The sequence below is a fragment of the Hirundo rustica genome, chromosome 10, assembly GCF_015227805.2.
Source record: "Hirundo rustica isolate bHirRus1 chromosome 10, bHirRus1.pri.v3, whole genome shotgun sequence".
NCBI lineage: Eukaryota > Metazoa > Chordata > Aves > Passeriformes > Hirundinidae > Hirundo > Hirundo rustica.
In genome coordinates this window covers 2,523,478-2,550,391 of record NC_053459.1, presented here as the reverse complement: position 1 = coordinate 2,550,391, position 26,914 = coordinate 2,523,478, and the positions used below count along the sequence as shown (strand labels likewise).

General features: G+C 47.2%; 3 protein-coding genes across 9 annotated transcripts in view; 2 read left to right on the top strand and 1 right to left on the bottom strand.

Annotated features, from left to right (window-relative positions):
• Positions 1-7,765, top strand: part of YEATS2 (YEATS domain containing 2) — a 48,319-nt gene extending 40,554 nt beyond the window's left edge. For all 6 annotated transcript variants that reach the window (XM_040073948.1, XM_040073946.1, XM_040073945.1 and 3 more), the window contains 4 exons: positions 270-496; positions 1,619-1,693; positions 3,052-3,125; positions 4,183-7,765. In XM_040073948.1, coding sequence (XP_039929882.1) covers positions 270-496; positions 1,619-1,693; positions 3,052-3,125; positions 4,183-4,291 — 485 coding nt within the window. In that variant the 3' untranslated portion in view covers positions 4,292-7,765. The remainder of the gene's footprint in view (positions 1-269; positions 497-1,618; positions 1,694-3,051; positions 3,126-4,182) is intronic.
• A 1,283-nt stretch (positions 7,766-9,048) lies between these two features.
• Positions 9,049-26,914, top strand: part of LOC120757402 (claudin-19-like) — a 51,453-nt gene continuing 33,587 nt past the window's right edge. Inside the window, exons 1-2 of one of the 2 annotated variants that reach the window (XM_040074711.1) lie at positions 9,049-9,184; positions 9,615-9,824. The gene's annotated coding sequence lies outside the window, so the exon portion shown is untranslated. Of the gene's footprint in view, positions 9,185-9,614; positions 9,875-26,914 lie in introns of both variants that reach the window. The other variant, XM_040074710.1, reaches the window with a different exon arrangement.
• MAP6D1 (MAP6 domain containing 1) lies at positions 10,452-26,066 on the bottom strand. The gene is made up of 4 exons (XM_040074713.2): positions 25,821-26,066; positions 25,544-25,787; positions 15,280-15,397; positions 10,452-12,574 (listed from the first exon to the last, which is right to left on the bottom strand). The coding sequence occupies exons 1-4, from the start codon at positions 26,038-26,040 to the stop codon at positions 12,497-12,499; spliced, it is 660 nt and encodes a 219-aa protein (XP_039930647.1). The 5' UTR covers positions 26,041-26,066; the 3' UTR covers positions 10,452-12,496.

The following is a 26,914-nucleotide window of genomic DNA, read 5'->3' as shown; positions in this document are numbered from 1 at the left end:
TTGGGAGTCTGACATGAACCTGGTTTTGTATGAAATGCAGCCTTCTTCATCAGTGTAGGAGCAGATGTGGGAGAGAACCATGAGTGTCATGAAGATATAATTAGAAGCCTCTCAATGAGTGTTTGCGTTTCTGTTCATCCTTATATTCGCTAGGCACTACAAAAATAACTTGCAATTACCTTAATTTCATACCAAATTTTGAGTGTGCATCTGTTTATAAACAGCTTTCTATAACCTATCATGTGTTTAATTGATTGCTTCTATTTCAGAATGCCCTTCATCTTACAGCAGTGGTGAGGAGCTGTGCCGAAAACTGGAGGAACTACAGCAATTTCTGAAACAAGAACCAGAACACGAAGAGGAAGTAGATATTCTCAACTTTAGTGAGCCATTAAAAATAAACATTAAGAAGGAACAGGAGGAGAAACAAGAGGAGGTGAAGTTCTACATGGCTTCCTTGCCTGCATCAGAGTTTGTGAGGGACACTGCTGAGAAGGTAATAAGTGAATCATAAAGCTAATTAGAATTTTTGTTAAGCTAGTCGTGCTCTTACATTTATTTAGTTGCTTTTCTTTCATCTATGTAGGCCTTGGGACTTGTAAATGAAATTTTTTGTGCATACCGTGGAAAAATTGGACCTTCTGACTCAAGACAAGCAGCTGCTAGTTCTGGCAGGGGAAAGGGAAGAATGCCAGCTCGCTTCAGAATAGCTGTTTTGCAGGGCTTAGTACAGAAGAATCATCTTGAAAGGCTAAAAGCAAGGATAAATGAAGGATTAGGGGCACTAGCACTGAATTCTTCCTGTCCCATCATGCAAAAGATGTGGACTTGTCGCTTGGACCAGTGCTGTGTAGTAGTTCCTGAAAAGGGGTTGTGGTAAAACTCAGCAAGCTTCTCTGCTGCTTGGATTTCTTCCTCCGGTTCAGTTTAGGGCAGGAGAGAGGGTGGTTTTCTGTCACAGCAGCAGGAGAGAGAGTAAACTGACTTGGTGTGTAGGAAAGAGTGTCCCAGAGCAGCAGGAGGGGTTTGTATGGAGCAATTGTTGGAGAAAGAAAGGATCCCCGTCCCCACCTCACCTCCTGACACCAAGGAATAAAACTTTGGTTCTGCAGTGTGTCTGGTCTCTTGCTACATGGGTGACAAAGGCACAGGCACAATGAGAGTGGAACTGAGGGATGAAACACTCTTTTGATGTGGAACTCTGTGCCAGGAGTACTGTTTAAAGTGGTTTCAGTGGCTTAGTTGGGTGCAGGAAAGGTGATGAGTAGATGGATTGAAGATATGTACAGTTTTAAAACAGGGCTTCCATTCTCAACCCAAAGATACCCAGTGCATTCTGGGGTTTGTGTGGACTTTCTGAAACAAAAACTAAAACCTGCTTTTGTTTCTTCTGACTTTCAGAGGCATTTCTGCAGGCTGTGCTAATTTTACCCAGATTTTTATTTTTTAAATTAAGCCTGAGATTATACTGCTTGAAAGCTCTGTATGCCTACTTGCTTCTCTTTTAACTACCCTTTGTAATAGAGGGTTTTTTTTCTGTTAATCTTACCTAATTCTATTGCAATGTGAGCTGTGGTTTTTGATATACTAATTATTTTTTCTCTCTTGTTTTTTATAGATAGGGATCTCTTTTCAACCTGCTGAGGTACAAAAGAATGTTTATGCATCCGTAATAGAAGATATGATTTTAAAGGTAAGGAATTACTTCCCAGGAAGGGCTTGTCTGTAATCGTATTAACTCAGCAATTAAAAAAAAAATGGAATATCTTTATTATTGTGCATTTATCAAATTAAAGTCTGTCTTTCTGCACAGATAGATACACAGCTGCCCAAAGAGGGTTATATACTTCTGTGTGGGTTTTCAGTTTTCTAACTGATTTGTTGGCTTGAATACAGACTGGTGAATTGCAAATTCTCACCACCACTAAGATATTCACTCATTCTGTAGTTTTGAAAGTACCCCTTGCTTTGTTCTTCTCTTCAGAACTGGGCAGGGGAATCTTTCAGATTGTGTAAGAGTTGATTGTTTTACACAAGGTTAGCTACATTTTCCTAAATACTGCTCAGTTACTTTGCCCAGGTTGTCTCTGCTGGGAGACTGCTGAATTCCTGCAGAGAATAACAATTCTGCCATGTGCAAGAAACTATTTCTCTATCATAATCACTTCTGGGAAAACAGAGAAATGGTTTTGCACCAAAATTTGAACAGCAGGGATCTGGAGTTCTTGGGCTTGGAGTGAAGGCTAACACAGATTATTTCTAGCATCACTCTGGGTGTGTTTCATGCCAAAGATGATTTTTGGGGTTGTTTTTACAGACTGCAGCTTATCAGAAGGTGCGTTTTACAAAAGCTGTTTGATTCCTGGTGGCACATGGCACTCAAGTGCATGCCTGTGCTGTGCTCCCTGTTCCTTGCCACAGTTGAGCTCTGATACAGATACATCCATTTGCAGACACAGATTGTAGCCATCGTGTTGCTCTATTATAATTGGAGAGTTATGCCAGCTTTCCTCACTGAACATTGCAGAAACCTCTCCTCTGGTCTTGATACAGCACAGAAAGCCAAGAGTTTTAATTAGCTTTTGACTGAACCCTCGTTAAGCCAAGTGCTGGGCATATGGCTGCCCAGGCTGGGAGGTATCTGTGAGGGTGTCTTGTCACAAGCCTGGTGACCACAGGGATGCAGGTACTGGCTCCCAGGAGAATATCTGCAGTCTGCCATGTGCAAAAGCAGCTCTGGTGTGCGAGAGGAAGGGTCCTGAAATGTTATTGGAAGCCCAGATCCACCCTGCTGGGCTCGTACAGCTCTGCAGGTCTGCAGGGAAAGCAGGCTGGGCAGCTGCAGCCTGAGCTCTGTGCACTTATGGGTCTCTTTTTGTTAAATAAACTCATGTCTAGAACTCATTTGGGTGTCTTGAACTGCCCTGTGCTGATCATTTGAGGACTGAAGCCAGCCAAAATTTCAGCTGCTTTTACAGTGATATTTGTGCAAATAGCAAGTTCCTTTGCTCTTTTTGTCATGCTGACTCCTAATGCTGTCTCTTGTCTCAGGCCACTGAACAGCTGATGAGTGATATCCTACGGCAAGCGCTGGCTGTGGCGTACCAGACAGCTCCTCACAACAGGTACAGCACGGGGCTGCTCTGCCACCGCTCACTGCCGCCATGGCACTGAGGGTGTCGTGACTTCGGGATCTTAGTCAGGCTTTGTGTGGCTCAGGCCACGAGACTGAGGGAATTTATGGACTATACTGTGAGAAGAACCAAGCCTTAAGAGGGGTTTGTCATTTTGTGGCTCCCTAGTAGGAAAGGATGGAAACATAAACATTAAAAACTGAGGCCAGGACTCTCTGGTGTTGCCATGCCTCAGAGGCAGATGACCTGTTTCTGCAGAGCCACACTGGAAGGACCTGCTCACTCTTGTCCATCTCGGGTTACTGTGTAGACAACTTAGCCATGGCCTACCAGAACTTAAACCACCTAAATAATCTCTTTATTTTACTGATACATGCTTTTCTGCCTCAAATGCTGAGAGATTTTTATAGAATCATAAAATGATTTGTATTGGAGGGGACCTTAAAGATCATCTTGTCTCACCCCCTGCCATGGGCAGGGACACCTTCCACCATCCCAGGTTGCTCCGTCCAGCCTGGCCTTGGACACTGCCAGGGATGGGGCAGCCACAGCTCCTCTGGGCACCCTGTCCAGTGCCTCACCGCCCTCACAGGGAAGAACTTTTTTTAATACCTAATGATTAGGCCACATTTTGATTTCTGTTCAGCAGCATGATTTGGGATAGCTTAAATTGATATAAAAAAACCCCCAGACACTATGAGAAAATGCTCAGTTTAAATATTCACTTGTATGTAATATATAAATATTTACATAAGATATTAAAAAAGTATGTATACATGTTATATAGACATACATACACAACAATTATGCTATACAAGTTCAAGAATTCATACTTTAGTATTTGATTTTCCTGTCCAGTGCCCAAGAGGTTCCCCCCAGTCATTTGAGTGGCTTTTTTTGTGCTGCGATATTTTAATGCTCTCCCTGCATTACTCTAACACCTGCTCTTATATCCTTTTTTTGCTTTGACTGTTATTTTTGACTTGCTGCTTTATGGACATGTGTTTTTTCGTGTATTATAATAGCATCTCTGATGCATTCCCTGCAGGACTCCAAGAGAGATCACAGTGATGAATATTCACAAAGCCATCTGTAATATTCCCTTTCTTGACTTCCTCACAAACAAACATATGAAGATACTAAATGAGGAGCAATGAAATAGAGCAGAGAAGGTGCTACAGGAAAGGTGGATTTATGACTGAAGCTGGGCTGACAAATCCAGTATTTCTGTAGGACACTATTACATTTATAACATTGGGCTACTAGATTGTTACCTCCAACTAAAGATGCACCTTAATGCAACAAAATGATGCTCTGTTCCAAATCAAGTTGTTAAATGTCAGTGTTTACTTGGTAAGTGTATGTTCAGTGGCTGAACAAACATTGTCAGTTTGCATCGAGTTGCTAGATGTGAGAGACTCCACAGGCCTGGTCCCGCTGAGACGGCTCTGCTGATGAGACTGAACTGGTTTTTAAGATGAGAAATGTTTTTAATGCAGTCTACATATGAGTTGGTTTCCCCATGCAGTGAGCAGGGCACTTGCTTTGGCCCTCTGAATATGAGAAAAGTCCAAGGCAGCTCTGTAAGGTGGGCTGTGTGAGTAGATGGGTGGATTAGGTGTGGATTTGGGGGAGCAGAAGGCCGATGGCAGCAGCAAGTTTGGCCATTCCTGCCTGAACATGATGTATGTGACTGAGAACACAGCTGGGTAGGTTTGTCAGCAGCTTACTCAGCTAAGTGTCACCTCAGCAAATTCCTTGCCTCTCTAGAGGAGGTGTCAGGTGCCACCTTTCTTGGTCACCTTGGAAATGGTAGATTGGCACATCCTCAAGCAAGATGAACAAACCACGATCAGGCTTGGAAAGAGTTGACTGCCCGCTTGTCTTGCATGGGAAAGGAGAGGAACAAGGACAATATTCAGGGTTTGTGGGCTTGGGCTGGCTGAAACACTTTGCTTGCCCAGCGAGAGCCTCCCCAGGCTGCCAGGAGGTTTGAGGAGTGCTGGAGGGCAGATAACCAGAGGTGTTGTACAAGTCTTAATGTTGTAGCAGTGTTCAGCAAGTATCAGCCTAAACTGTGGGAGCAGCGCTGCTTTGGCTTAAGTTCTATTCAACATAGAGAGGCCTGGTAGGATCGAAAAATCAAAGATTTCCTGCTCGTGGGGAGATCCCCTGATGTCTTGACTGCAGGAAGAAATTCTGCTACTAACCCCAGCACTTACCTGTCTCAGGAACACCACTGGTGAGGGAGACATGTCTGCAGCCTGGCTATCAACACCTTGCTGAAGAAAGCTTCGTTGACAACATCCTGACCACCCCACATCCACCACCCCTTTGTCCTGCCCCATGGGCGCTTGCTGGTTGTGTGAATAAGCCATTGTGAAGTTGGTGGGACTCCTGTGGGACTGTCGTGCTTTCAGCATGCTTGTTTTGTCTGGCAGTGCTGTCATGGGTGGAGCATGGGCCAAACAGCCAGAACCTTCAGTGCGCTGATCTCAGCTGGGTCTCTGATCTGCTGCATGGCCTTTGATTTAATCACTCTGTGCCTCAGTTTCCCCATCTCTGAGCATGGGGAGCAGGATACCTACCTCACAGGGGTGTACTGAGGCCTCGCTCTTGTTGGTGCCGTGCTTTGACAATACAAAGCCTTTTATAAACATTAAACTACAGTTATCTTTCTTGGCCTGGGGTAGGAGCAGAATGTCATCTTTTGGTGCTTTTTTGGGGCTGGAAGACAGGCAATGGTTACTACAGTAGCTTGCAGGAACTGCGAAAAATGCTTCAGTTAGAGGTTTCAGACTTGGAAGGAGAATAGAATGATTTTGATGCAGTTGTTAAACTGAAGAAAGCACTGTGTACCTCAGATGGCATGCCACCTGTCTTCTCCACCTTAAATTAAACTGAGGTCTGCAGGAAAACGCCTCTCAGTTCATCACAGGTAACAGGGAGATGCAGTTCTGTTGAATATAAGAGTGGCAGAACCTGACCCCTGAATCTAGGAAATGGGACCAATGGATGAAATCCAGACAGCATTCAGAGAAGGACTTAAATGCCCCCTAGGAAGGACATTACAGATGCTCTGGATTCAAAAGCTAATCCTGGCTTGTTCGGGGTGAGCTGAGTGCAGGATTGCCTGTGAAAGGAAAGGGCACAGCTTAGCCCTGACATTACTTTATCAGCAGAGGTCAGTGTGATGGAGTTGAGCAGCAGTGATTATGTTTCAGCTCAGAGTTAAGTTGGGAGGGATCCAGGTAGCTGGGGAACTGCAGGCCCCCTACTTTGTAGGCTGTAGTGAACTTGGGGTCTGTACTGCTTTCAGGCATCCCTGAACACTATGGAAGAGAAGGGCATTTTCGAGATCCCTGTCACTGTCACAACAGCCTGCAGGTTCTGTGGGAATGGCCTTTTGGGCAAACTCAGTCGTGCTGTGATCTGCAATGGCCTCGAGTACAGTGTGCAGTTTTGGGTGCCACAATATAAAAGAAGTCATGAGGCTTTGGAGAGTGTCCAAAGGAGGGCCACAAGGATGGGGAGGGATCTGGGGGGAAGCTGTAGGAAGAGCAGTTGAGGTCACTTGGTCTGTTCAGCCAGGAGGAAACTGAGGAGAGACCTCATTGTGGTCTTTAGCATCCTCCCAAGGGGCAGGTACCAGTCTCCTCACCTGTGACCAATGACAGGACCTGAGGGAATGGAATGAAGCTGAGTTAGAAGATGTTTAGGTTGAAAATCAGGAAAAGATTCTTCACCTAGGGGATGGTTGGGTACTGGAACAGGCTCCCCAGGGCAGTGGGCACAGCACCAAACCTGAGTTCAAGCAGCATTTGGACGAAGCTCTCAGACACGTGGTGTGACTTGGGATGACCTGTGCAGGGCCAGGAGTTGGACTCTGTGATCCTTGTGGGTCCCATCCAACACAGCCTGTTCTGTGTGTACAGAATCACATTGCATTTCCAGGCCCTGCCTCTTGCAGGCTTTGTTTCTGGGATTCTATTAACACCCAGAGCAGCTTTTGAGGATGCAGGAGCTCATCTTTGGGCATCTGTTTGCAAATTGTGGCTTCTTTGCCTGTGTCCTGCTTTTCCGTGAGGAGAGGAGTTTCAGAAAAAGTCCTGACCCTGGCCCTCAAGCAGGCACGTACAGACCCCTAGTTCTTAATGGGGCTCTTGTACTGGAGATCTATTGCTACATTTCTGAGCAACCACAGGTTATTCTCCTAGGAGATGCTATTTTATTAGTATATAAAGTTTGCTGAAGAAAAATAAACTGTTAAAAGCAGATAGAAAATGACACATTTGTTTAGTTCTTCAGATGTAGGAAATGTTGTTGCAACAAGTTCTTTGCATTTTGAATAGTGGTGGGAGAAAAATTTGTTGGTGAGAAGTTCCTGTGGGAATTGCTTGGAGATAAGATAGAGGTGGTGGAATTTCACACATCCCTTCAGGTGTTTGTGGAATGCTACAGGAGCAGTGTGCTGAAATGTTATGGTATATTTCTCTGGCTTTCTGAAGAGTTAAAGATCTCTACGAATATTGCCCCTATTTGTAATGCTGAGTGTTTAAATCCTTCATGTTATCTGTATTATACTGTATAATTGTGTAATATACGTATGTTTACAATAAATTCTTTTATTAGCTGTGCTAGGATTGTCTTGACTGTCACCCGTCACTCAAAGTTTCTCCAGATCCACAGATATTTTTGTGTTCTGTGTATTCAGAATGTCATAGTTAGTTCTGGATAAGCATTAGTAGTTGAGGAATTGATCTGCAGGAAAAGACAATTTTCCCCTTTTCTAGTTAATTGTAAAAGTTCCTGGTTTTGGAAACTTGGGGAAGGGAAGCCAGGAGCTGAGCTCCTCCAATATTTCATCTTCCAGAGCAGGCTGCTTAAATAGCAAGTCATTGGTTTGTGTGGAAGACTTGAAAAGGAAGGTGGGTTGAGGTTGGCCAGCTGCCAGACACCCACCCAGCCACTCTCACACTCAAGAGAAAGTAACATCTCATGTGGGTCAGGACAATGTACCACAGCATCACTAGGTTTGGAAAACACCTCTAAGGTCACCAAGTCCAATAGTTACAGCCAAGCCCACTGTTAACCATGTCCACAAGTGCCACATCTATGTGTCTTTTAAATGCTGCCCCACATGGGGATGCTATCACTGCCCTGGGCAGATCAATGAAATCAGTGGGTAAAATCAGGGACAGCGTGTACTTGGGATAATTCGTTGTACTTATTGCCAAATAGAAGCTGGATGGCGAGAGGCAAAGACAAAAAACCTGCCAATCCCGCCCCCCCCCCCCCCCAAAAAAGATGGAAAAAAAACCCCAAATATTTGGCCCCGACTTCTTTCCCTTCCCAGACTGATGTCTTCAATCCTTCACCGCTAGTTGCTGCCTCCTTCCTCCCTCAGGCCGGCTGCGGCTCCGCCGCTCTCGAGACGTGTCCGGCACGGGGCAGCCTCTCCCCTCACGGAGACCCCCTCAGAGACATCCCCACAGAGACCTCCGCACAGCTCGACCCCCACAGAGACCTCCTCTCAGAGAACTCCCCACAGCTCTCCCCCCTCAGAGACCCCCTCACAGAGACTTCCCTTCAGAGACCTCCCCACAGCTCCCTCCCGTCAGAGACCCCCTCACAGGGACCGCCCCCCAGTGATTTCCCCCAGAAACCTCCCTTCGGAGACCTCCCCTCAGAGATTGCCCTACAGCTCCCTCCCCTCAGAGACCTTCCCCCAGAGATTCCCCTCAGAGACCCCCTCACAGAGACCCACCCCCAGCTCCCTCCCCTCAGAGACCCCACCGCCCCCTGCCAGCGTTGGGCACGGGCACTTGCCACAGACCGGAACGGAAACAGCGAAGTAACCGAACTTCTGTGTTCTCCCCGCCCTGTGGGGAGGAGCCGTGGGTGTCAGAGCAGACTTACGCGCCCTTGTTTTTGGAAATGCTGCAGAACTCCGTGGTGGTGCTAAATGCCACCGAAGTGCCTCCTGCCCTGGAAGTAAACACAGCTTTTCTGGGCTGCGTGGCACCAGCGACCCATTTGCGGCAGACCAGGTTGGTCCTTAGGATCAGACATTACCGCGGTGGCCAAGGTACAGGAAATGGGTGTAAGGTAGAGGTGATAGGTTTATATCTGATTGTTCCCTCTCAAAGAAATTAGTGTAATGCAGAGGGAAATGTGCAGTTTATGAAAGCAAGCAAATCAGTAATGTGCTGCTTAGGAATTTTGCAGGGTCACAACAAAAACTCCGCTGAGCAATGGTGTATTTCCCACACCAAAGCTTACGTTGAGCGTGTGGCAGTGCAGGTATTCACCACTCCCTGACACAAAACACCAGCATCCCAACAGGCCAGGTGTCAGCAGGATTAAACAAAACAAGCAGGTTCAGTGTCACCCTAGAGATAGCAAATTCTAAAGTTACAGGTGTAAACCCTTCCTTTTTAAGGGACATTCCTTTATGTATCAAATAACCCTTACTTGCAGTGTGATTCACAGTCGAAAATCCTTGAGGGACTTGGACATGGGCCCAGAGCAATTGGGAAGACAAATACTAGTGAGAGAGCAGTGCTGAAAGCAATCCTGGCATCACGACTCCATGGAGCTTCCACAACTCACACAGATTTGACTCCTTCCGAGGAACTGGATGTGTACCTTTCAATTTGGCTGAGGCAGGCGTTTTTCATACAAAATCAGGTAAATTGCAGACATTGACAGGCAGTGGCATCACCCTGGACCTTACAGTGGTAAGTACCTGCTCACTTTTCCTTTTTGTTCGTTGCTCATGTACATTGAGCAGCAGCTTGTGAGCCTTTGGCTTTCTCCTGGAAGTCTTCTGAGGCATAGCTAAAAGAGCTATTGCAGTGTCTAGGGAAGCTGGTTGTATCTTCAGCACTTTTTCTGACTGAAATGTTCTTGGGAATAACTGTAAAGCAATGCTCTCTTTTAACATTCAACGCTCTCACCTTTTCCTGTGATTTATATGAGATGGCAGAGTGAAACTGAGGTGAAATTTCACTGTGAGGGCACAGTGTAGGTACTGCAGAAAGGGGTCTTCAAAGCATGGCTCTACATCAAAGCGGATTGCCTCTGTGCATTTCACAGGGAATGCAGCTGGGCCACAGCTGAGTGTGCCTTCAAGCTGTCCTTGCTGGGGGCTGTGCCAGGAGTGAGGAATTGACTGCTGATGGCTCTGAATGCATCCCCGATGCCTTGCTTGGTGTCCAGTGTGCCCTGCTGTCATGCTGTGACAAATTGTACTGCAAGGTTGAATACCTGAGAGAAGTATTTTGCAACAACAAAGAAAATGGGAGAGAGCCAATAGCCAAAATACATTTTAATTTATTAAATTAAATCCAGTCCATTTGATAAAATACAAGCTTATAGTACCAATTCGTTTAAACATGGGTAATTTTAAGAAATACACTCAATTAAGAAGATATAATAGACAATTTCCCTTTTACTTTTTTTTTCCTTGCTGTTAATAAAGTCCAGGATTGAAATGAACTTAAATTGTTTGAACAAAACTGTTAAAAACATTATAAAGAGATTAAACAAGCAGATTGAATTCTTAGAAACATCTAACATGCAAAACTTTTAGCACAGTTTGAATGCTTCAAATGAATTTCCTGAAAAATGAATTTCCTGAAAAGTTATTTTGGCAAGCACTGGGATTACTGCAGGTTTCTCCAAGGATGAACGTGGGAAGAGCCATCCCTTGTCCCAGCCAAATGCAGCTTACTGCAGGTGTTCCCTATTCTGGTGGTTGTGTTCGGCCCCACTATAGTGAACAGGGATGGCACCATTAAATTCTCACATAATGCAGTGAGAAGATGCTGTCTGCATGTATTGCAAGTACAATTCACATGCCAACAGCTCAAAAATTGTTCTTATGGGAATTACCAGCAATGCATATGTGTTTGCAGAACCCCTAAAGTTCATTAAATTTGCCTTAGACTTCAGCTAGTAAGAAGGTTTAAGAAAAAATCCTCCTGTGTTGAAAGTCTGTTTCATTACAGATAAATGAATATCTGATCACTGTTCAAGTCTGAGGATAGTTTCTCTCTGTTCTGGACAACACACATGTATTGCAAACACAAAGTAAAAGTTTTTCAATTCTTCTTTCCAAAATAATTAGTAAATCCATTAAATAAGCAGTAGACTAATTATATTGCATAAGTTATCGAAATAGAAATTGTAGTCTCGATGAACAAAGGCTAAAAAAATGGTTTCTTAAAACACATGTACCTCAGCAAAAGTTAAATGCGCAGCAGTCTAAAAAAATCAGCTTCAGAACAATGACACTTGAAACAGCCTATCTTAAAAATGACAGACGGCTTACATTCTACATTACAGTTTTCTTTAAGAAGAATTTCTAAGTAACATTCGCTTGTGGTTGTTCCTAGCATTAGCATTACCAATATACAGGCGATAATTTAGGAATCTCAAGGCAATATTTTCCACCTTGCATATGCAAAGAGTTAACATTTATTAAAAGTATAAGCATATCCTTTTCATTAAAGGATCACAAATTGCTTTAGGTAAAATCCATGTACAATATTTACAGTCACCCTAACAGCTACACAAATTACGTAAGTATCTTAGATCCTCTGGAGGAGTCTGGTGGGTGCCTGGCTGTATCCATGCACTCTTCTCCAAACCCGTCTGGTGCACCGCTGTCAGGGCTGTCTCCTGGAGTTCAGTCCTCTCTTGCTCCTGCATCAGCTCTCCAATTCTGGAAATATCCAGCTTCCCAGCCTTAAAGGCCCGAGACGCTGCATGTGCCAGATTTATATCAAAGTTCAATGACATTGGCTTCCTCCAGCTTCTAAAACAACTCTGGGAGTTCAGACCAGGCCCTTTGAAGCTGTGCTTTCTGGTGATGCCATTTGAGGTCCTACTCCCAAAACCCCTCCAGAAGCTCAAAAGTCAGCCAAACTACTACTCCCTGTCTTTCAGTGGCCTACTTAGAGGGTGTTGCTAAATAAAACTGGTTTGGGTTTTAATTATCCATCCCGCTTGCAAATGTTTCCCCTCCTACCCTGTGTATTTCTGAGTAGGGATGTTGCCTGCAGTCCTGCCTTTGCTGCCCAAAGTCAATCTCCTAATGTGACGCCAGCTGGCATAGTAATGAACCTGCTCCTGTGAAAAACTAGGTCACGCCTCGCAGCTTGTTTTGCCAGTTCTGAACCAAGCGCTTTGCAGTTTGTTGTGTTAACAGAAAGTGTGTGTGCCTATCATTAATCACTGGAGCTGCTTTTGATAACACCAGTTCTTTGATCTTAACATTCCTCATGAAAATTGCATAGTGATACATCCTAACAGAAACTCCGCGTTTTAAGCTGCCTGGGTGTGAGGAGGATCCAGGTTCACACGTTGAGGATCCGTGATGGCGCCTGGAAAACAGCAGAAGGGTTGGGAGAGAACCTGGTCTTCACCTCTGGGATCTAGTGGGGTGAGGAAGGGAGAGAAGCATTAGTGTGACACAGGATACAACTGTCTAGAGAGTTTGAGGGTCTGGGGGTGTTGTGAGGATCTAACTGCTCTCCCTGCAACCACTACCCCTGTATTAGCCCATGGCTGGACATCACTGAGATTGCTGTACAGGTGATCCAAGGGCAGGTGTGATGCTGGGCCAGCGAGGAGGGGCTTGGTTGTTACCCAGCCCTTGGACCTTGAGGTGTGTGGTGTGTGGGGATACCCGTGAGTGGACAGGCCTTGGCTGGAGCCAGTCTCTGCAAGATGAAGAGCTGCCTCTTCACAGAGCCCTGCCGGCAAACACTCTATGAGCATCACAACAAATTCACTGCTGGATGGGTGCTGGATTTAAGTAAGAGGAATTACAGTGGCGTGTGTCTGGTCCTTAAGCTTCTGGGGAATGCCATCTAAGCTCCACCAAAATGTTCCATTGTAATGCTTTAAGGGGCCACAGTCTATGTCTGCTGTGAATAGAAGTGCAGACCTGGAGGACCCAAAAGAAAAAAACTTGTTACAGGACATGCCAGGCTGTTAAACTGCAAGGACTTGGATAAGGATGTAAACTTCTCATGCCTGGAGAAAAGGCAGAGATGATAATGGTGGCTTGCTCTGATGTCTGTGGAATCAGAATTTCATGCAATATGTAGCCCCTGTAATTGTACTGAAGCATGAAGGACACCTGGATGCTTCTGTCATCCCTAATGCTGAAAACTCAAAGTGTTTTATATAGGACTGGCTGTAGATGTGCATCCAGCCCAGGACTTGGGGTGAATCTGGCCATAAAACATGGAAGGGTCAAAAGCTCCGCTGGGTATGCTGATGGCACCATCCAAGCAGAGAAAGGCAAAGAATATAGGGGAACAGGGAAAGCTATTGATCTCTGGTTGATGTTGTTTCATCATTCACAGATGTTTCCATTCCTCTGGGGATGCATCTGACACACTAAGGAACAAGTGAGATGTCACAAACAGCATATTCACAGCTCAGTGGCTGGGGAGGACCAGCAGCCTGAGTCCTACTTGTAGGCTGTCAGGACATACCATAAACCTGATTCCCACATGTCTGGCAAAGCCAGGGGCTTCAGGTAAGAGGGGAAGTCCTAATGGCCAGGTGTGAACCAGGGAGTCTGATTTCTCTTTGGACTGGTGGCTCCTTGGCACTGTCTTCATTCCTGACTACGCCTTTGCCGTGCTGTCTTTTAGAGAGACTGTGATGGTGCCCTGGGGATCCAGGATGTGGGACCTTTGCTTGCATGGTTCAGAGTGCAGTGTCCTTGGTAGCCTGCGTTTGTGTCTAGGATTCTAGTCTCCTCTTTCCCTCCCTCAAGAACTGGGATAAGGACCTTCAGGGGTTTATCTAGGACCTCCTTCTTTGCATCCTATTTCACAAATTGGAAAACACTACATTTTGACTCCCTAGGGTCAAAATGCAAAATTAAATTAACAAGGGTCGAATACAAGGTTTAAGGGTTAAATGCAAGGTCTATCCTCATCGCTGCACCTCAGTAAACAGCCCAGACTATTCAGAGCAGGGAGGAAGTTTTGGTGAGGTTTGCAAATTCTGTTTTGCCTGAGGTCACTGTCCCACTTTCAGCAGAGCTGGCTATACCCATCCTGAGCCTTGTTGCAGCAGCGTGCCAGCAGTCCTCTGCGGAGGAGGCACTTGACTGTCTGCTGATTAAACACTTCTTCCTTGTCTCCTCCAAGGCAAAGATTTACTTTTCACATGTGGCCCTGGAGTAGCTGCTGTTGCCTCTATTGGCACAGCACACTGCGGCTGGGGAGTTCAGCCCCGGCCCTGGCTCTGCATCCTGAGTCATTCAGTGCAGCCTGTGAGCAGCTCCTGTGGTTGGCTGGGAGGTGCTGTCCTCTTTGGTGGTCTAATGCAAAAGGCAGCTAAAACAGAGCCTTGGCAGTGTGCACTTTCCTTTCTTCGGGGGATGGGGAGTGTGGGGGGCCCTGTCAGGGAAAATACTGAGCACAGAATGTCTTCCTCATGGGATTTTCAATAGCACATGTATTTCACAACAAGAAAATTATCTTTGCTGGTGTAGAGAAACTCACAGAAGAAAATGTAGAAACTCATAGGAAAATCCCAAGAAAGTCTCAGAGCTGTGCAGCTTGTCTGTTCATCACAGCCATGTCCTCCTTGGCATTCATAGTGGGGGCACACATAGCTTCTGCCCACAGCAGCAAGGGGGAGTGTTGTGCTCTCTGGGCAGGTGCTGTTCCTTAGGCAGTGATCTGCAAAGACTCCCAGGCAAGCACCTGTGCCCAGAGGCTGACTCTCAGCCTGCAGCCCTAGTGCTAGTCCACACTGACTGCTCCAAGTTAGTGCAGAAGGTGTTAATGGCGCCTTACACACAGAGGTGATGACACACAGCTTGTACATAAGGTATCCAACTGAGGGAATTGTAAATCTTGAACTTTCTGTCATGCAGTTTAAAATCTTTGTCCTGTGTTGAATATTGATCAGTTACAGTGTGACATTGTCTAGCCTGCCTTTCTGAAGGCAAAGTAATGGCCACATTACTTAATGGGCAGTGACAAAACAGATGCCAGCAAGGATTGGCTTTATCCTACATGCATCACAGCGATCAGATATGAGCAGTTCCTGATGGGTACTTTGGGTATTATTCACATTAACTTTAGTATTTTTAAAAACTGCTAATTACCTTAAAGTCTGCCTTGTAGCTTGTCTCTTGAACAAAATGATCTTCTGGGATAATGAAGCCTTGCTTTGACTTTATAGGCTTGGATGGTTTTGCTCCAGTCCATGGGCGATACTCTTGTCTGAAATGAGAATGTCAAGACAGAAGAATTTATAAAAGACAACATTCTCACAGGACATTTCTGCTCAGAGGGGTTGCAAAGCCAAAAGGCAAGGTGGATACAATCAGCTTGCAAGGCTGAATTTGTCTGAGGCATACAGAGAATAAAAGAACTGAGCCTAGCAGCCTGTTTCTCTCAGAAAGCCCAGACTGAAAGACAGAACAGGGCACAGACTGGGCTAGGTGGATTCCCTGACTTAACTCTTCTTTTTTTCCCCACAAAATATGCTTTCTCCTGGAGGTCATTGATGTTTCCATCCTGGATAAGAAGTCAGGATGCCTTTTGCACGCTAGCCCGCTGACCACTTACAATGTAAAACATTGTCTGGCACTTTGGCCACTTACATTGTAAGACACCCTGGTGTGGTGTGTGGCCCCCCACATGCCGAGAACCTGCTGATGTTCCCATACTTGGCTGCGGCTCTCTCAGCAGCAGGCGTTTGCCAGTGTGTGCTGTGCTGCACAGCTGTGGCAGCTCAGTCTGAAATGCATCCAAAGGGAGACACCGTCTCAGCTGGCAGATGCTTACGCTGATGATTTTCCTTCAGATGGGAAAAGTGCTTTAAATCTGCATGATGATGCCTGAGAAGGCATTGCTGCTCCAAGAATAAGTCAGCCAAGGGTCATCCGAGAAATGGCAACACAGACTGCACTGAGAAAGTGGCAACACCTTTTGAAAGCACCGAAGAACAGCATTGCAGGGTCTGCTTAATTCAGCTGCCAGCTCCCTTCTGCAGCTTTCTCTCTGCTTCTCTGCACCCTTTGTCACAAACAGGCCTCACTAATGCCGTCGCCATTAGGGCTTTCTGGACACTGCAGTAGCAGCCAACTGAGCTGTCTTGTTGCACAGAAGAAGACAGCAGTGTGCTCTGTTTGTGTGTTTATCTCTGGCAACCAATTCAGGCAGCTTCTGTAGCAAAAGGGGAGGTGACTAACCGAGATGTGACAATCTTATTTTCATACCCTGGCATGATTCAATAACCACATTTTACTATCTGTTTATACACAGGATCAAGGGGTAAGACTGAGGCTTGTTTTAATGTGTCAAGCTTATCTTTGATCACAGCCTTTCTGAGTTTCATTTTCCCAAGAATGCTATTTGCTATATTTATAATAGCTGCAAATTCCTCTTTTAAATGTCTAACTTCAAGTGCATAAGCGTGGAGTATTCAGAATGCGTAGTTTGGACTTGATCCCTTTAGTAAATTATGGATAATATCCTATGGAAGAACTTTCTGCTGTTGGAAAGCAAAGCCAAGCCCCTGTCAGGGCTGTCTATGTGCATTGTAAATCTTGTTTATAATCAGTTTGTTCTTGCTGTCCTGAGCTGCCACCTTCTGCCTTCTCTGCACCATGCTGTTTGGGACTGCTCAGGCAGCAGGTGAGCACCCATGCAGCTCCACTGGTGCTGGTGGTGGCATTCCTGCTCCCTACCTGTAACACCTCAGGATGAAGCAGCACTTTTGAAGAAAGGTGATTTTGGCCAAGCGATGCCCCAAGAAGTCAACCTTTCAGCAGGGAATCCCACTTGAAAGCAGAGTTAAATCTGTCCTCTGTTCTGCTGCACAGCCAGAGGGAGGACACAGCTACTGTGCAAAATACCAGCAAAATGGTACAAAACCATCAGTTACATCCCCGCAGTTTCTAGGAACTCGAACCTGCTGCTCCACTTAAAGCCCGATTTCCTCAAGAATGCTGGTGGCATTGATCCCTAACCATTCATCCTTGTGCTGACTGGTCTCCCTGCCGCAATGGAGTGTGTCTCCTGCTTTCAATGAATGACTGTGCTGCCTGTCTGTGCAGCCAACTCTGTCTCGATGCTTTATAGCAGATCATTTGCTGATTTGGCAGACCCCCAAACACAGTCCTTTTGGATCACAAGACCCTCATCTTGGCTGGAAGTCAAACCATTCTCATCTCAGCCTGGATAGTCAAAACTATTTTTGAAGCACCTACATGCACTGAGGAAATGCTCCCCACAGAATCAGAAACATAAGGGCAGATACAGCCATGGCCCACACCACAGCAGCATTTCTGATTTGGAACTGGGATTTTGCTGTGGGGGAACCCAGAACTCTGAGCCAAAAATGAAGGCAGAGCAAAAGAGAGACAGCTTAGCTCCTTTTTGGAGCTGAGGTACTTAAAACAAGAAAGGAATATCACAACCTTTGTTTTAGAAAGTGCAGCCTGCTAAATTTGCTCTGCCTCTAAGCTTGCAGGACACATGTTCCCATCTCCAGCTGCACAGCCAAGAGTCAGAAAGAACATGAACGCAAATATCAGCCTGGTGACCTGACTAGGAATCAGTCTTGGAGTCATGAGTGGAGTCAATCTGATCAAAGCCTGGGGAAGAGGAATGACCTGTATTTAATGTTACTTAGTTTAAGATGTCAAGTGACAAGATTAGTGACTGTCTTCCCCTTTGTACCCTGTGCAGTGTGACATCCAGCTGCTGCTGGGATGGACATGCAAGGCTGACTGTTGCTGCTGGAGATAGCAATCTTCATCCTTCCCACTGCACCCCTCTCCTCCTCCCCTTGTGCCTAGACAGCAGCAGTTGTCAGGTTACTTTGGGACTGCAAGGACCTGCAGTGGAGGGAAAGTAGCCTCCAGGCCCAGAACTCAGTGACCAGGCTCTCTTTGGGTTCTGTTTTGTCCTCCACTCTTACAACCTAGAGGTGAGATTTTTGATCTCCATAAATAGAAATGACCTGGTAGTACTTGAAGTACGAAACCCTTGGGGTTCTGAAAGAGAAAGACCTCCCGAGCAGCACACGGGTTTTAAAACAGTAGGGACCAAAAGGGAAGGGCTGCTTTTTGTGTACTGCTGTTTCTTTAACTCGCTCTTGAAAGAATTAAGCAGCTTTTTGCATGTGGGTTGCCCCGGTGCTTGATCATACAAATCACTGCTTTTTCAACTGTTTCTTTACTCTTTCTCAAAATCGGTTAACAGAGCCTGAGAAAAGGCATTTCTTTTGTAATGTGTGGGGATGTGTCTGCAGGGGAAGGTTTGAATCAGTGCAGTGTGGAGAGCGAGGCTCAGGTTTGAATCAGTGCAGTGTGGAGAGGGAGGCTCGGGCCTGCTGGGACAGTTTAACCCCTGTGGTGATGAGAGATGGAGCAAGTGGGAGTACAAACAATGCATAGGCTAGAAACAACAACAAAAAAGCACTGGCTGTTAATTACTAGGGTGTTGTGATGAAACCCAGCATTGAAGAGAGCTGTTTCACTGAGCTGGTGTTTATATGCAACCTCCCCCCCTGGGTGAGCAGGACTGCCTGTGCCAGGCTGTTAAACAGCTGAGACAGGGCCAGGCAAGAGAAATGTCCCCGCCATCATTCATTGTGTGGCCTTGCGGACATCATGGCATGATTTGGGAATGATGGATTTGGGATTGGTCCTTCTGTCTTTCCAAATACAGTATCTGCTGCTGTTGCAGCTCAAGCTGCAGGATGCTGTGAACTACACAATGACCAACCTGTGCTGCCTCCAGCTCTTCCCCAGTTTCATGTCCTCTACTAATGTTCTCTGCTTTGCAGATAACGCCATCTGCAAAATCCTTTTTATTTTACTGACCCAGTGAAAACCTAGCCTAGAAGGTTTTTTAATTTCACCAAGGTGGAGGGCACTTTTGTTAGGCATAGAGAGGCGGAATCCCAACAGTGCTGTTTGCAGTGCTGGGGCTGCTGTCTCCATACACATTTATCTTCAGCATTGATATCATACACCACCAGTGCCAGAACAGTTGTCATTTTAGTACCTTATCTTTATGTCATAGTTTGCTTTGCATGATTTATTATCAGTGGCAGTTCTGAGCCACTGCATAACATTTCTTATTTAAGAATTGGAGAAAAAGGCTCATTCTGTATAGCTAACTGTAACTCAAAGCTATGCTGCCTGATGTCTGTGATCATTCTTCTCCCCTCTTCCTTCTCATACCCAGCACACCAGTGAGAATTAAACAGCATAATCAACATTCTTCCAAATTTCCCTTTAGAAGGAAATTTGTGTGCACGGCTTGGGGTGTCTGTCATTTCCTTTTGAAAGTACAAACTACTCTAGATGGGGAAGCCAGACTGGTTTTGGCAGAAGAGGTGGGGTGTGAAATGTGTCCCTGTTTGCAACACAGCTCTTCACAGGCTACTGTCAGGGCCATGCATCTGGTTTGCCCAGGCAGAGCTGGGCAGCCAGCAGTGCTCTCCCAAGGGTCAAGCTAAGTCCACTTGTTGGCAAAGACCTCCACAGGTCAGGGAGGGTGCTATGATCCTCCTGGCAAACGGAGGATTGTAATTGTTACAAGTCATGGTCACAGTGAGAGCTCTGCATGACAAAGTCAGGAGCCCTCCTGGATAGTGGAGCCATTAAACTTCTTCCTCTGAGTTCTGTCAGACACCGGGGGTGCCCTTCCAACCCCTGGACATGGGCAGATTGTGCCCATTCCCCTATCCAGCCAAAGAGCCCAGCATGAGGACAGAAATGGGGGAAAGGCTGAAGGAGGGGGAAAAAAATACAGGGGTAGAGAAAAGACATAGCAGAAAGAGAGAGAGCCCAGCGCACAGGAATTACAGAGGAGGAAAGCAGAAGCCACCTGGATATTTCCTGTCTCAACTCTCACCTCCAGTAAGGTCAGGAAGTACCCGGAGCTGTTCATAAGTCACAAGAAGGAACCACAGCAAAAAACTTGAATGAAAGTACAAGACAAAAACCCTAAGATTCAAACTGTTATCTTTGGGTGAGTTTCAGGGCTTGCTTTGCTCACAGGCAGATGCCCAAGGAAGGAACACTTACATTGGTGTGACAGGACAGGCAGCTGCTTCCCTTTTATCAGAACTATGTGAGTGGAGATGTGTGGGTAGGTCTGAAGGTCTTGACTTCTGCCATTCACTCACTTTCCATTCTTCCACCCTAACCTAAGGCCGAGTGGACTTCAAGTGGAGGAAATTCCTCCTACTTTAAGGAATGTCTTTGAATCCCACATTTCAGTTCTACAGCACAGTTTGCACAACAGACACCCTCTCTGAGCCCCTATTCTCAGTTCCATTGTGTGTCTCCATACATCTCTGTGCCCCTCCAAGCCCTCTCTGCCCCAACCAGGCTATGCAGTGCACAGTGAGTCTCTCTGGATCCATCCCAATGCCTGCACCAAGCAAGCTTACTTCTTAAATAGCATAAAAATCAGGGGCTTGAGTATTAATTTCCTCAAGCATCAAGATACTTAAGAATGTAAAGATAACTGTAAGCCTTGATTATAAAAGATTTACTGCTATTATTAAGGATAAGCATGCCTTTAAAGATCTTGCTGGATCAAGGATGGAGCTCCTCATACACAGCACTATTAACCCTGCCAGCTCAGGTGCATGCCCTGATCCCGTACATTGCTAAACACAAGTACAGGTCTTTTCTGTTTTCTGCACAGCTGCAATAAGGCACTTTTCAAAGCGAAGGAGTCACCACAGTTCACACTGTTTTTCTACACAAGCACTATTTGAAGGCAGATGAATGTACAGGCAGCCAAGTAGCACTCTCTGTGAGCACATCCACAGTGACGGGGAAAAGTGTCATATCCCTTCATTCTGCATTATCCCTCCTGGGGGGAATGTCTTCTTCATGGTCACGGAATGGCATGTGCTGAGTATTTGTGCAAGAAGGTGGGAATTCAGTTTGCTGAGGCACCTTCCACCTACTATTCCAAAAAATCATGAGCAATAGCACAACAGGCACCTTTCCCCTTAATTACTCCATGTCTTTATGAGCTTTTTTTCCATCAGAACAACATGGCTCACTCTGGGTGAGCAGGAAACCCTCACGATCTCAGGGCCCAAGCTTGGTCTTCACTGCTGTGCCTCCTGAGGGCAAACAAGTTGGGTCCTCTTGGCTCTCACACCTGCTCAAAATACCTGCCATGGAAACCCCAGCTACAGAGGCTGGGCTCTGCTAGGAACCTGCACTGTGCCTGTGTGCAGATATTTGCAGTCATCTCCCAGTTCCCCAAGTGCCAATACAAGTAAAGCTGATGGGTGGGGGAAAAGAAGCAGAACAACTGCTCACAGCTCTGGTGCAACATTCTCACACTTCTGAAGTGTTTTCCAAAAGCCAGCAGGTTACTAAAGAGAAAACTGATGTCTGTAATGATTTGTAGTCTAGCTGAGCCTTGAGCAGGGTTCTCCTCCCAGCAATACTGGCCCTGGCAGAGAGTCTGTGCCTTCATCCCTGTTACCTTCTAACAAGGTAAGAAGATGACATCAGAGCCAACTGGGGAGACCTGCTGACAGCATCAGCTTCTCTCATCCTCTGTTAAGGGAGCTAAGTAAAGCACTTCTCTATTTCTAGAATGTCTGCTAAATGCAATCAGACCTAGTACTACAATTAATTGTGTGCAAAGCCAAAAGTACACAGCACCTGCAACTTACTGCTGAAGGGAGAAGTCACTTCCGTGACGCCAAAGGACAAACCCTTGGGAAGGTGCAGAGAGGCCACTCAGCACTTTCTTCTGCCTCCTCCAGCATCAGTAAGGTGCTGCAACCCTCTGCAGCAGTCCCCAGGATCTTTTCACAGTTGGAGCACATCCCATTTTAGCCTTTCAAGTGCAGCTTGTATCGATTTGCCTTGGCCTCGTGTGCCTGAGCTCCCACAATGCAGCCCCATTGGGTTTGACTTCATTCAGACCCTGCAGAACTCTAGTCAAGACTGAGTGACTGGAGGGAGACAGAAGCTGCCCAAAGATCTGGGGACACAGTGCAGTAGTTTGTAGGCCAGGCAGTTGTGCCGTCCTTCCACCTTTTATTCAGTTATTACTTCAAACTACAAAAAATATTCGCTTCCTTAGGAGTACAGGTATTCTTCCAACCTTCATCTTTATTCTGGCCACAGACAGATTTCTCCAGTCTCAGTCACTGATCCCAGAGGTTTATTTTGTTCTGGGAAATGGTCATGCTGACCAGCTTCACTGTGTACAGACAGTTTAGTGTGCAGCTGTGTTTCCTTCTGAGCTTAAAGCAGAGTGCAGAATGAAGCCTCACAGGAGCATCACACTGATACACAAAAGCACATCAAATGGTGCTGAATGTTACTGGGGACTCAACCCTACATTTGGGTGCTTTGCAGAAACAAACACAATAGGCTGTCAGAGTCAAAATTCCTGAATTTAAAAAAACCTACAAAAACACAAACTACAAAACCTGAAGAAATCCCAACACTTTATAGAGTGAAGCAAGAAAACCACTACTGCCATTAAAAGCATGGAGTGCACCATGTATTAATGCATCTTCTGCATTGTCTTGTTCCAGACAGTCTTGATTTCTCTTTCCCACTAAGCAAGCCCAGGCAGCTGCTGAGACCTGACAGAGTCACAAAGTACCGGTGGACGTTACTGACCAGCAGTGCCCACGCTCCAGGAAGAGCCTCACGGTGTATGCCTGACCCAGCTGAGCACAGAACCTGCTGAAGCAGCTGGAGCACAAAGGACTCAAATGACCCACTTCTTGGGAAAGTGGACACAGCTCCCCATGCAGAGAACCCAGTCCTCAGGGCTGCCCCACAGGGAGGGCTGATACTCCTGCAAGCAGAAAAGAGGGAATCTCCCTAATGTTCTCCCTAGCAAGGCAATGAGACTGTCTTACTAAAAACATGTACTATCATACCTTTGCTCCTCTCTACCATCTGCTACAGTGCTCCCTGCCCTCAGGTCTCTGTAGGGCACTCTCCCTTTTTCCAACCCCCCAAAAATCATAATGGGGTTCACCAACTTCTCCTTCAGGACACAATGAGCCTTAGTAAGAGAAACCGCTTTGCTCTGCCTCTACCACAGGTGATCTGACTTCCCTGCTGCCCTCTCACTTCTGGGGAGTACAGTCTACAAGAAGTGGGGGAGATCCCTGTTGCTAGAGCACAGTGGGGCTGTGTGTGGCCACCAAAGCACAGTTTAATAAACAAGGAGGGTGGTTATGGTCTTTGATACAGAGGAAGATGAAGATTATCAGTCCTTAATGGTGCTGTTCAGCTACTGTCTGAACACTAGAGAAATGCTTGCAGATTGCAGTGCTGCCTTTGGAAAATAAGGTATGGGGAGAGGAGTGAACTGTAGTGGTTTTCATGGAAATGTCCTTGTGGGTTGTGAGTGCTCAGCTTACCAAAGGTGGGTGTGCTATCATCACTCCTTCCCTACTTCAGACTGCAGGAGTGCCATCACTGAAGCTAGCAAATACAAACCCAGTAGCCCAACTGTAACTAATAATGAGTGTAACTGCCAAGTACATGCATAGTCTTTTAAAAAAAAAAGTAAATGAAAATATACTCTTGGAGCCTGTGAAGCTATTGTGAACTTTTCTCCTGCTGCTTGTTTTGACTCCTGTGTGCTCAGTGGTACGGTGACTTAAATGCAATGTTGTACCAGGTGATAATCTAAAGAAACTATGGGAATTACTGGAATAAGGAAAAAAATGGCTTATATAGTTCTGCCTGCATCAGTTGTTTATCATGACTTCAAACTGCTTAAAGGTTTTATATAAGAACTTTTATCTGGTGTGGCTGCTCTGGCTTGGGTCTCCATTCTTGTCATGCACAGCTCCTTCTTTCAGCTCTGAGTAGTTCCTCAACTACCATGAAGTCTTACTTTTCGTAAAATTTATTTTGGTTTGCATGTTGGTGTGTTGCCCTGGCCAGTACTTTATTCTGTAATCTGTAAATTTCTTGTCCTTTTCAGAGGGAAGGAAGGTAAGAGAAGTGACTCTGAGCTCTTGAACAGCTATAGGAAAGCTATGGCTCTAATGCAGGCTGATGCAGCCTTCCTCTCGAATCAGGCAGGGTAGGCTTCAACAACAAGGTGGAGATGGATGCACTGCTGAAAGATGAATTTTGCTAGTCTTGTTCTACACAGGTTTCTCTGAAGTAATTCCTTGCTGCTTTGAAACTGAAAAGTGTTTTGCCTCAAAACCAGTAATTACTCAGTGATTGTCCTGTGAGATACGGCAAAGGAGAAAATAGCACATAAATTCAAGCACTGCAGCTATCCTTTCAGAGTCTGCATGTTAACTGCACATAGAGCAGGGCAGCTGCCTGTGCAAGAGGAGTGGGATAAGCAATAATGCTGTGCAGGCTGATAATCCTCCCCAAGGCCCACAGTTTGTCTTAAAAGCACGGTGATAATCTAATGAATTGCAGTGATGAAGAGAAATATCTCCTAGGTAGATAATAATAGGTAGTGCCTAAATACTTGTGAATCAGAACAAAATGATTACTCTATTAGAATACCTCATAGGTATATTAAAACCTGCCACACATCATTATGAGGGAGCATGTGGTAACAACATGCAACCGATACAATATTCAACTGCAGCATTGTAGGAGCTAAAATCCCTCTCCTCCCATGGAGGATGTCAATAAGAACAAAAGTTTGCTTTAGGTGCATCCCACCTGACTGTTTGTTCCAGAAAACAAGCATCTGTAATCGGTCATACTGTCCAGAGGGAAAGTCACTTAATTTTTAAAGGCTCCGAGACAAGTGGTTTGTGACAATTTTTTCCATTGCCCATTAGATGACATAGGGGATATATCCTGCAAATATCTTCCTGTCTGACTGATCTTTTAAGGCTGTAGTTTGGCTCGCCTTGAATGTCGCATTCCAGGAGTTTTAAAGGGAAAACCATGATGGCAGTAAGGGATGCGGCTGTTGGGCACGGACGGGACGCGGGTAGCTCCGACTGTCGGAGGTGCGGTGTCTCCCGGCAGTGGGTGGGTAAAGCGCTGCTGCGCCAGGGATGGCATCATGGATCCCACCCCGGCGCGCTCCCTCCTCTCCCTGAGCGCGGGGCGGGCAGCTGCGCGCACTGAGGCCGGCTCCGCTGCTCCTGCACGCAGAGGGGCCGCCGAGGCCAGGCACCCACCCGGGGCATTAGAGACGATTTTGAGAACCGCGCTTCCGAAAGCAAAGGCGACTTCGGCGAGAGGCTGAGCCCGCCGGCAGCCCCCGTACCCTCGCCTCGGTGGCGGCTCCCCCGCGCCGCGGCCGCCCGCCGGCATCCCCGCCCCGCGCTGCGGAGGAGCGTCCCCCGCCCGCGCCGGGAGCAACCCCTGCTCGGGGCGGAGCGGGGGGATGGCCGGGTCCGGTTACCTGTAGGAAGTGGTGTGGCCGCCGTCCGCCTGCGAGCGGGGCCGGAGCTGCTCGGGGCCGTCGACCGCCGGTCTCCCGCCGCCGCCGGGCAGGGCGCAGGCGGCGCGTCCCGGGGCGGGCTGGGGGGCGGCCCCGTCCCTCCCGCCGCCGCCGCTACTGGCACTGACCCAGGGGAAGTCGTCCCTCCTCGGGAGGGGCCACGCTCTGAAGTCCCGCCGGTACTGGGTCTCCGCCGCGAAGGGCTCTTCGGCGGCGGCCGCCCGGCTCTTCCTGCGGCCGCTCGGCTTCCCGGCGGCGGGGTCCCGCGGGCGGCGCGCCGGGGCGGGCGGGCGAGCGCTGCCCCGCGGAGGGGGCCCGCCGCGCTGGGGCGGCCCGTCCTCCTGCTCCTCGATGTCCGAGTAGTTGTGGATGGTGAGCGGCACGGAGAGGTCGGACTTGTCCAGCTGGCTCCAGAAGCGGGCCAAGCAGCACACCCGGCTGATGCAGGGCCAGGCCATGGTCGCGGCCGCAGCCCCCGCCTCGCCCGCAGCGGCGCCCGCGGCTCCGGCGCCCGCAGCCGGCCGCGCTCCCGGCTTCAGCCCTCATCGGCGGCAGCCCCTCCTCCCGCCGCCCCCTTCCCCGGTAACGACACCCCCTCGCCGGGATTACGGCCCGCACACGTGACCCGGCTGCCGGCGGGAGCCCCGTGCAGCTGCGGGGGCTGGCGGCGGTGCGGAGCGCGGGGAGCGCGGCCGGGACCGGACCCTGCCGGGCAGCGCCCCTCGCCGGGCTGCGCCCCCCGTCTGCCGCCCGGAGGGGTCCGGCTCTGCCCGTGCTTCTTCGGGTCCTGGTGTCTGTCGGTGCTTTAGGAGCCGCTCTGTGTCTGGGAGTGCCGTAGCGCGCCCAGTGACGGGCACCGGCCGGGCGAGGAACGCTGTTCCGCGCTAGCTGCGTGGTACTGCTCAATTGTACCTTCGAGGCAGCCGTAAACACTTCTGATTAGAGAAAATGTGAAATGTATGTGAAACCCGGCGCTTATAAAATAAGTGATCTGGGTGAGAACCAGCAGCGTTGTAATGTTGGTTTTCCAAGAGCTGCATACAAATCCCCACCTCTCATAAATCCCCCTCCATTTACATTAACAGTTTAACCAATTCTCTTAAAATACTACCTAATGACCAAAAATCCAAGCATCTATTATATATCTTAATATAGGACTTACATCCTTTACTGTTCAGTGGAGACTGCAAATTACAGCTTTCCTTTTGTAGGCTCAAAACCAAACAGCCAGGTTCAGGTTCAAAACCAAACAGCCCTGGTACAAACCACTGAAACTGACAGAATTACATCGGGAATAGAGTCAGGCTTTTGAAATTTAACATTTTATGGCCT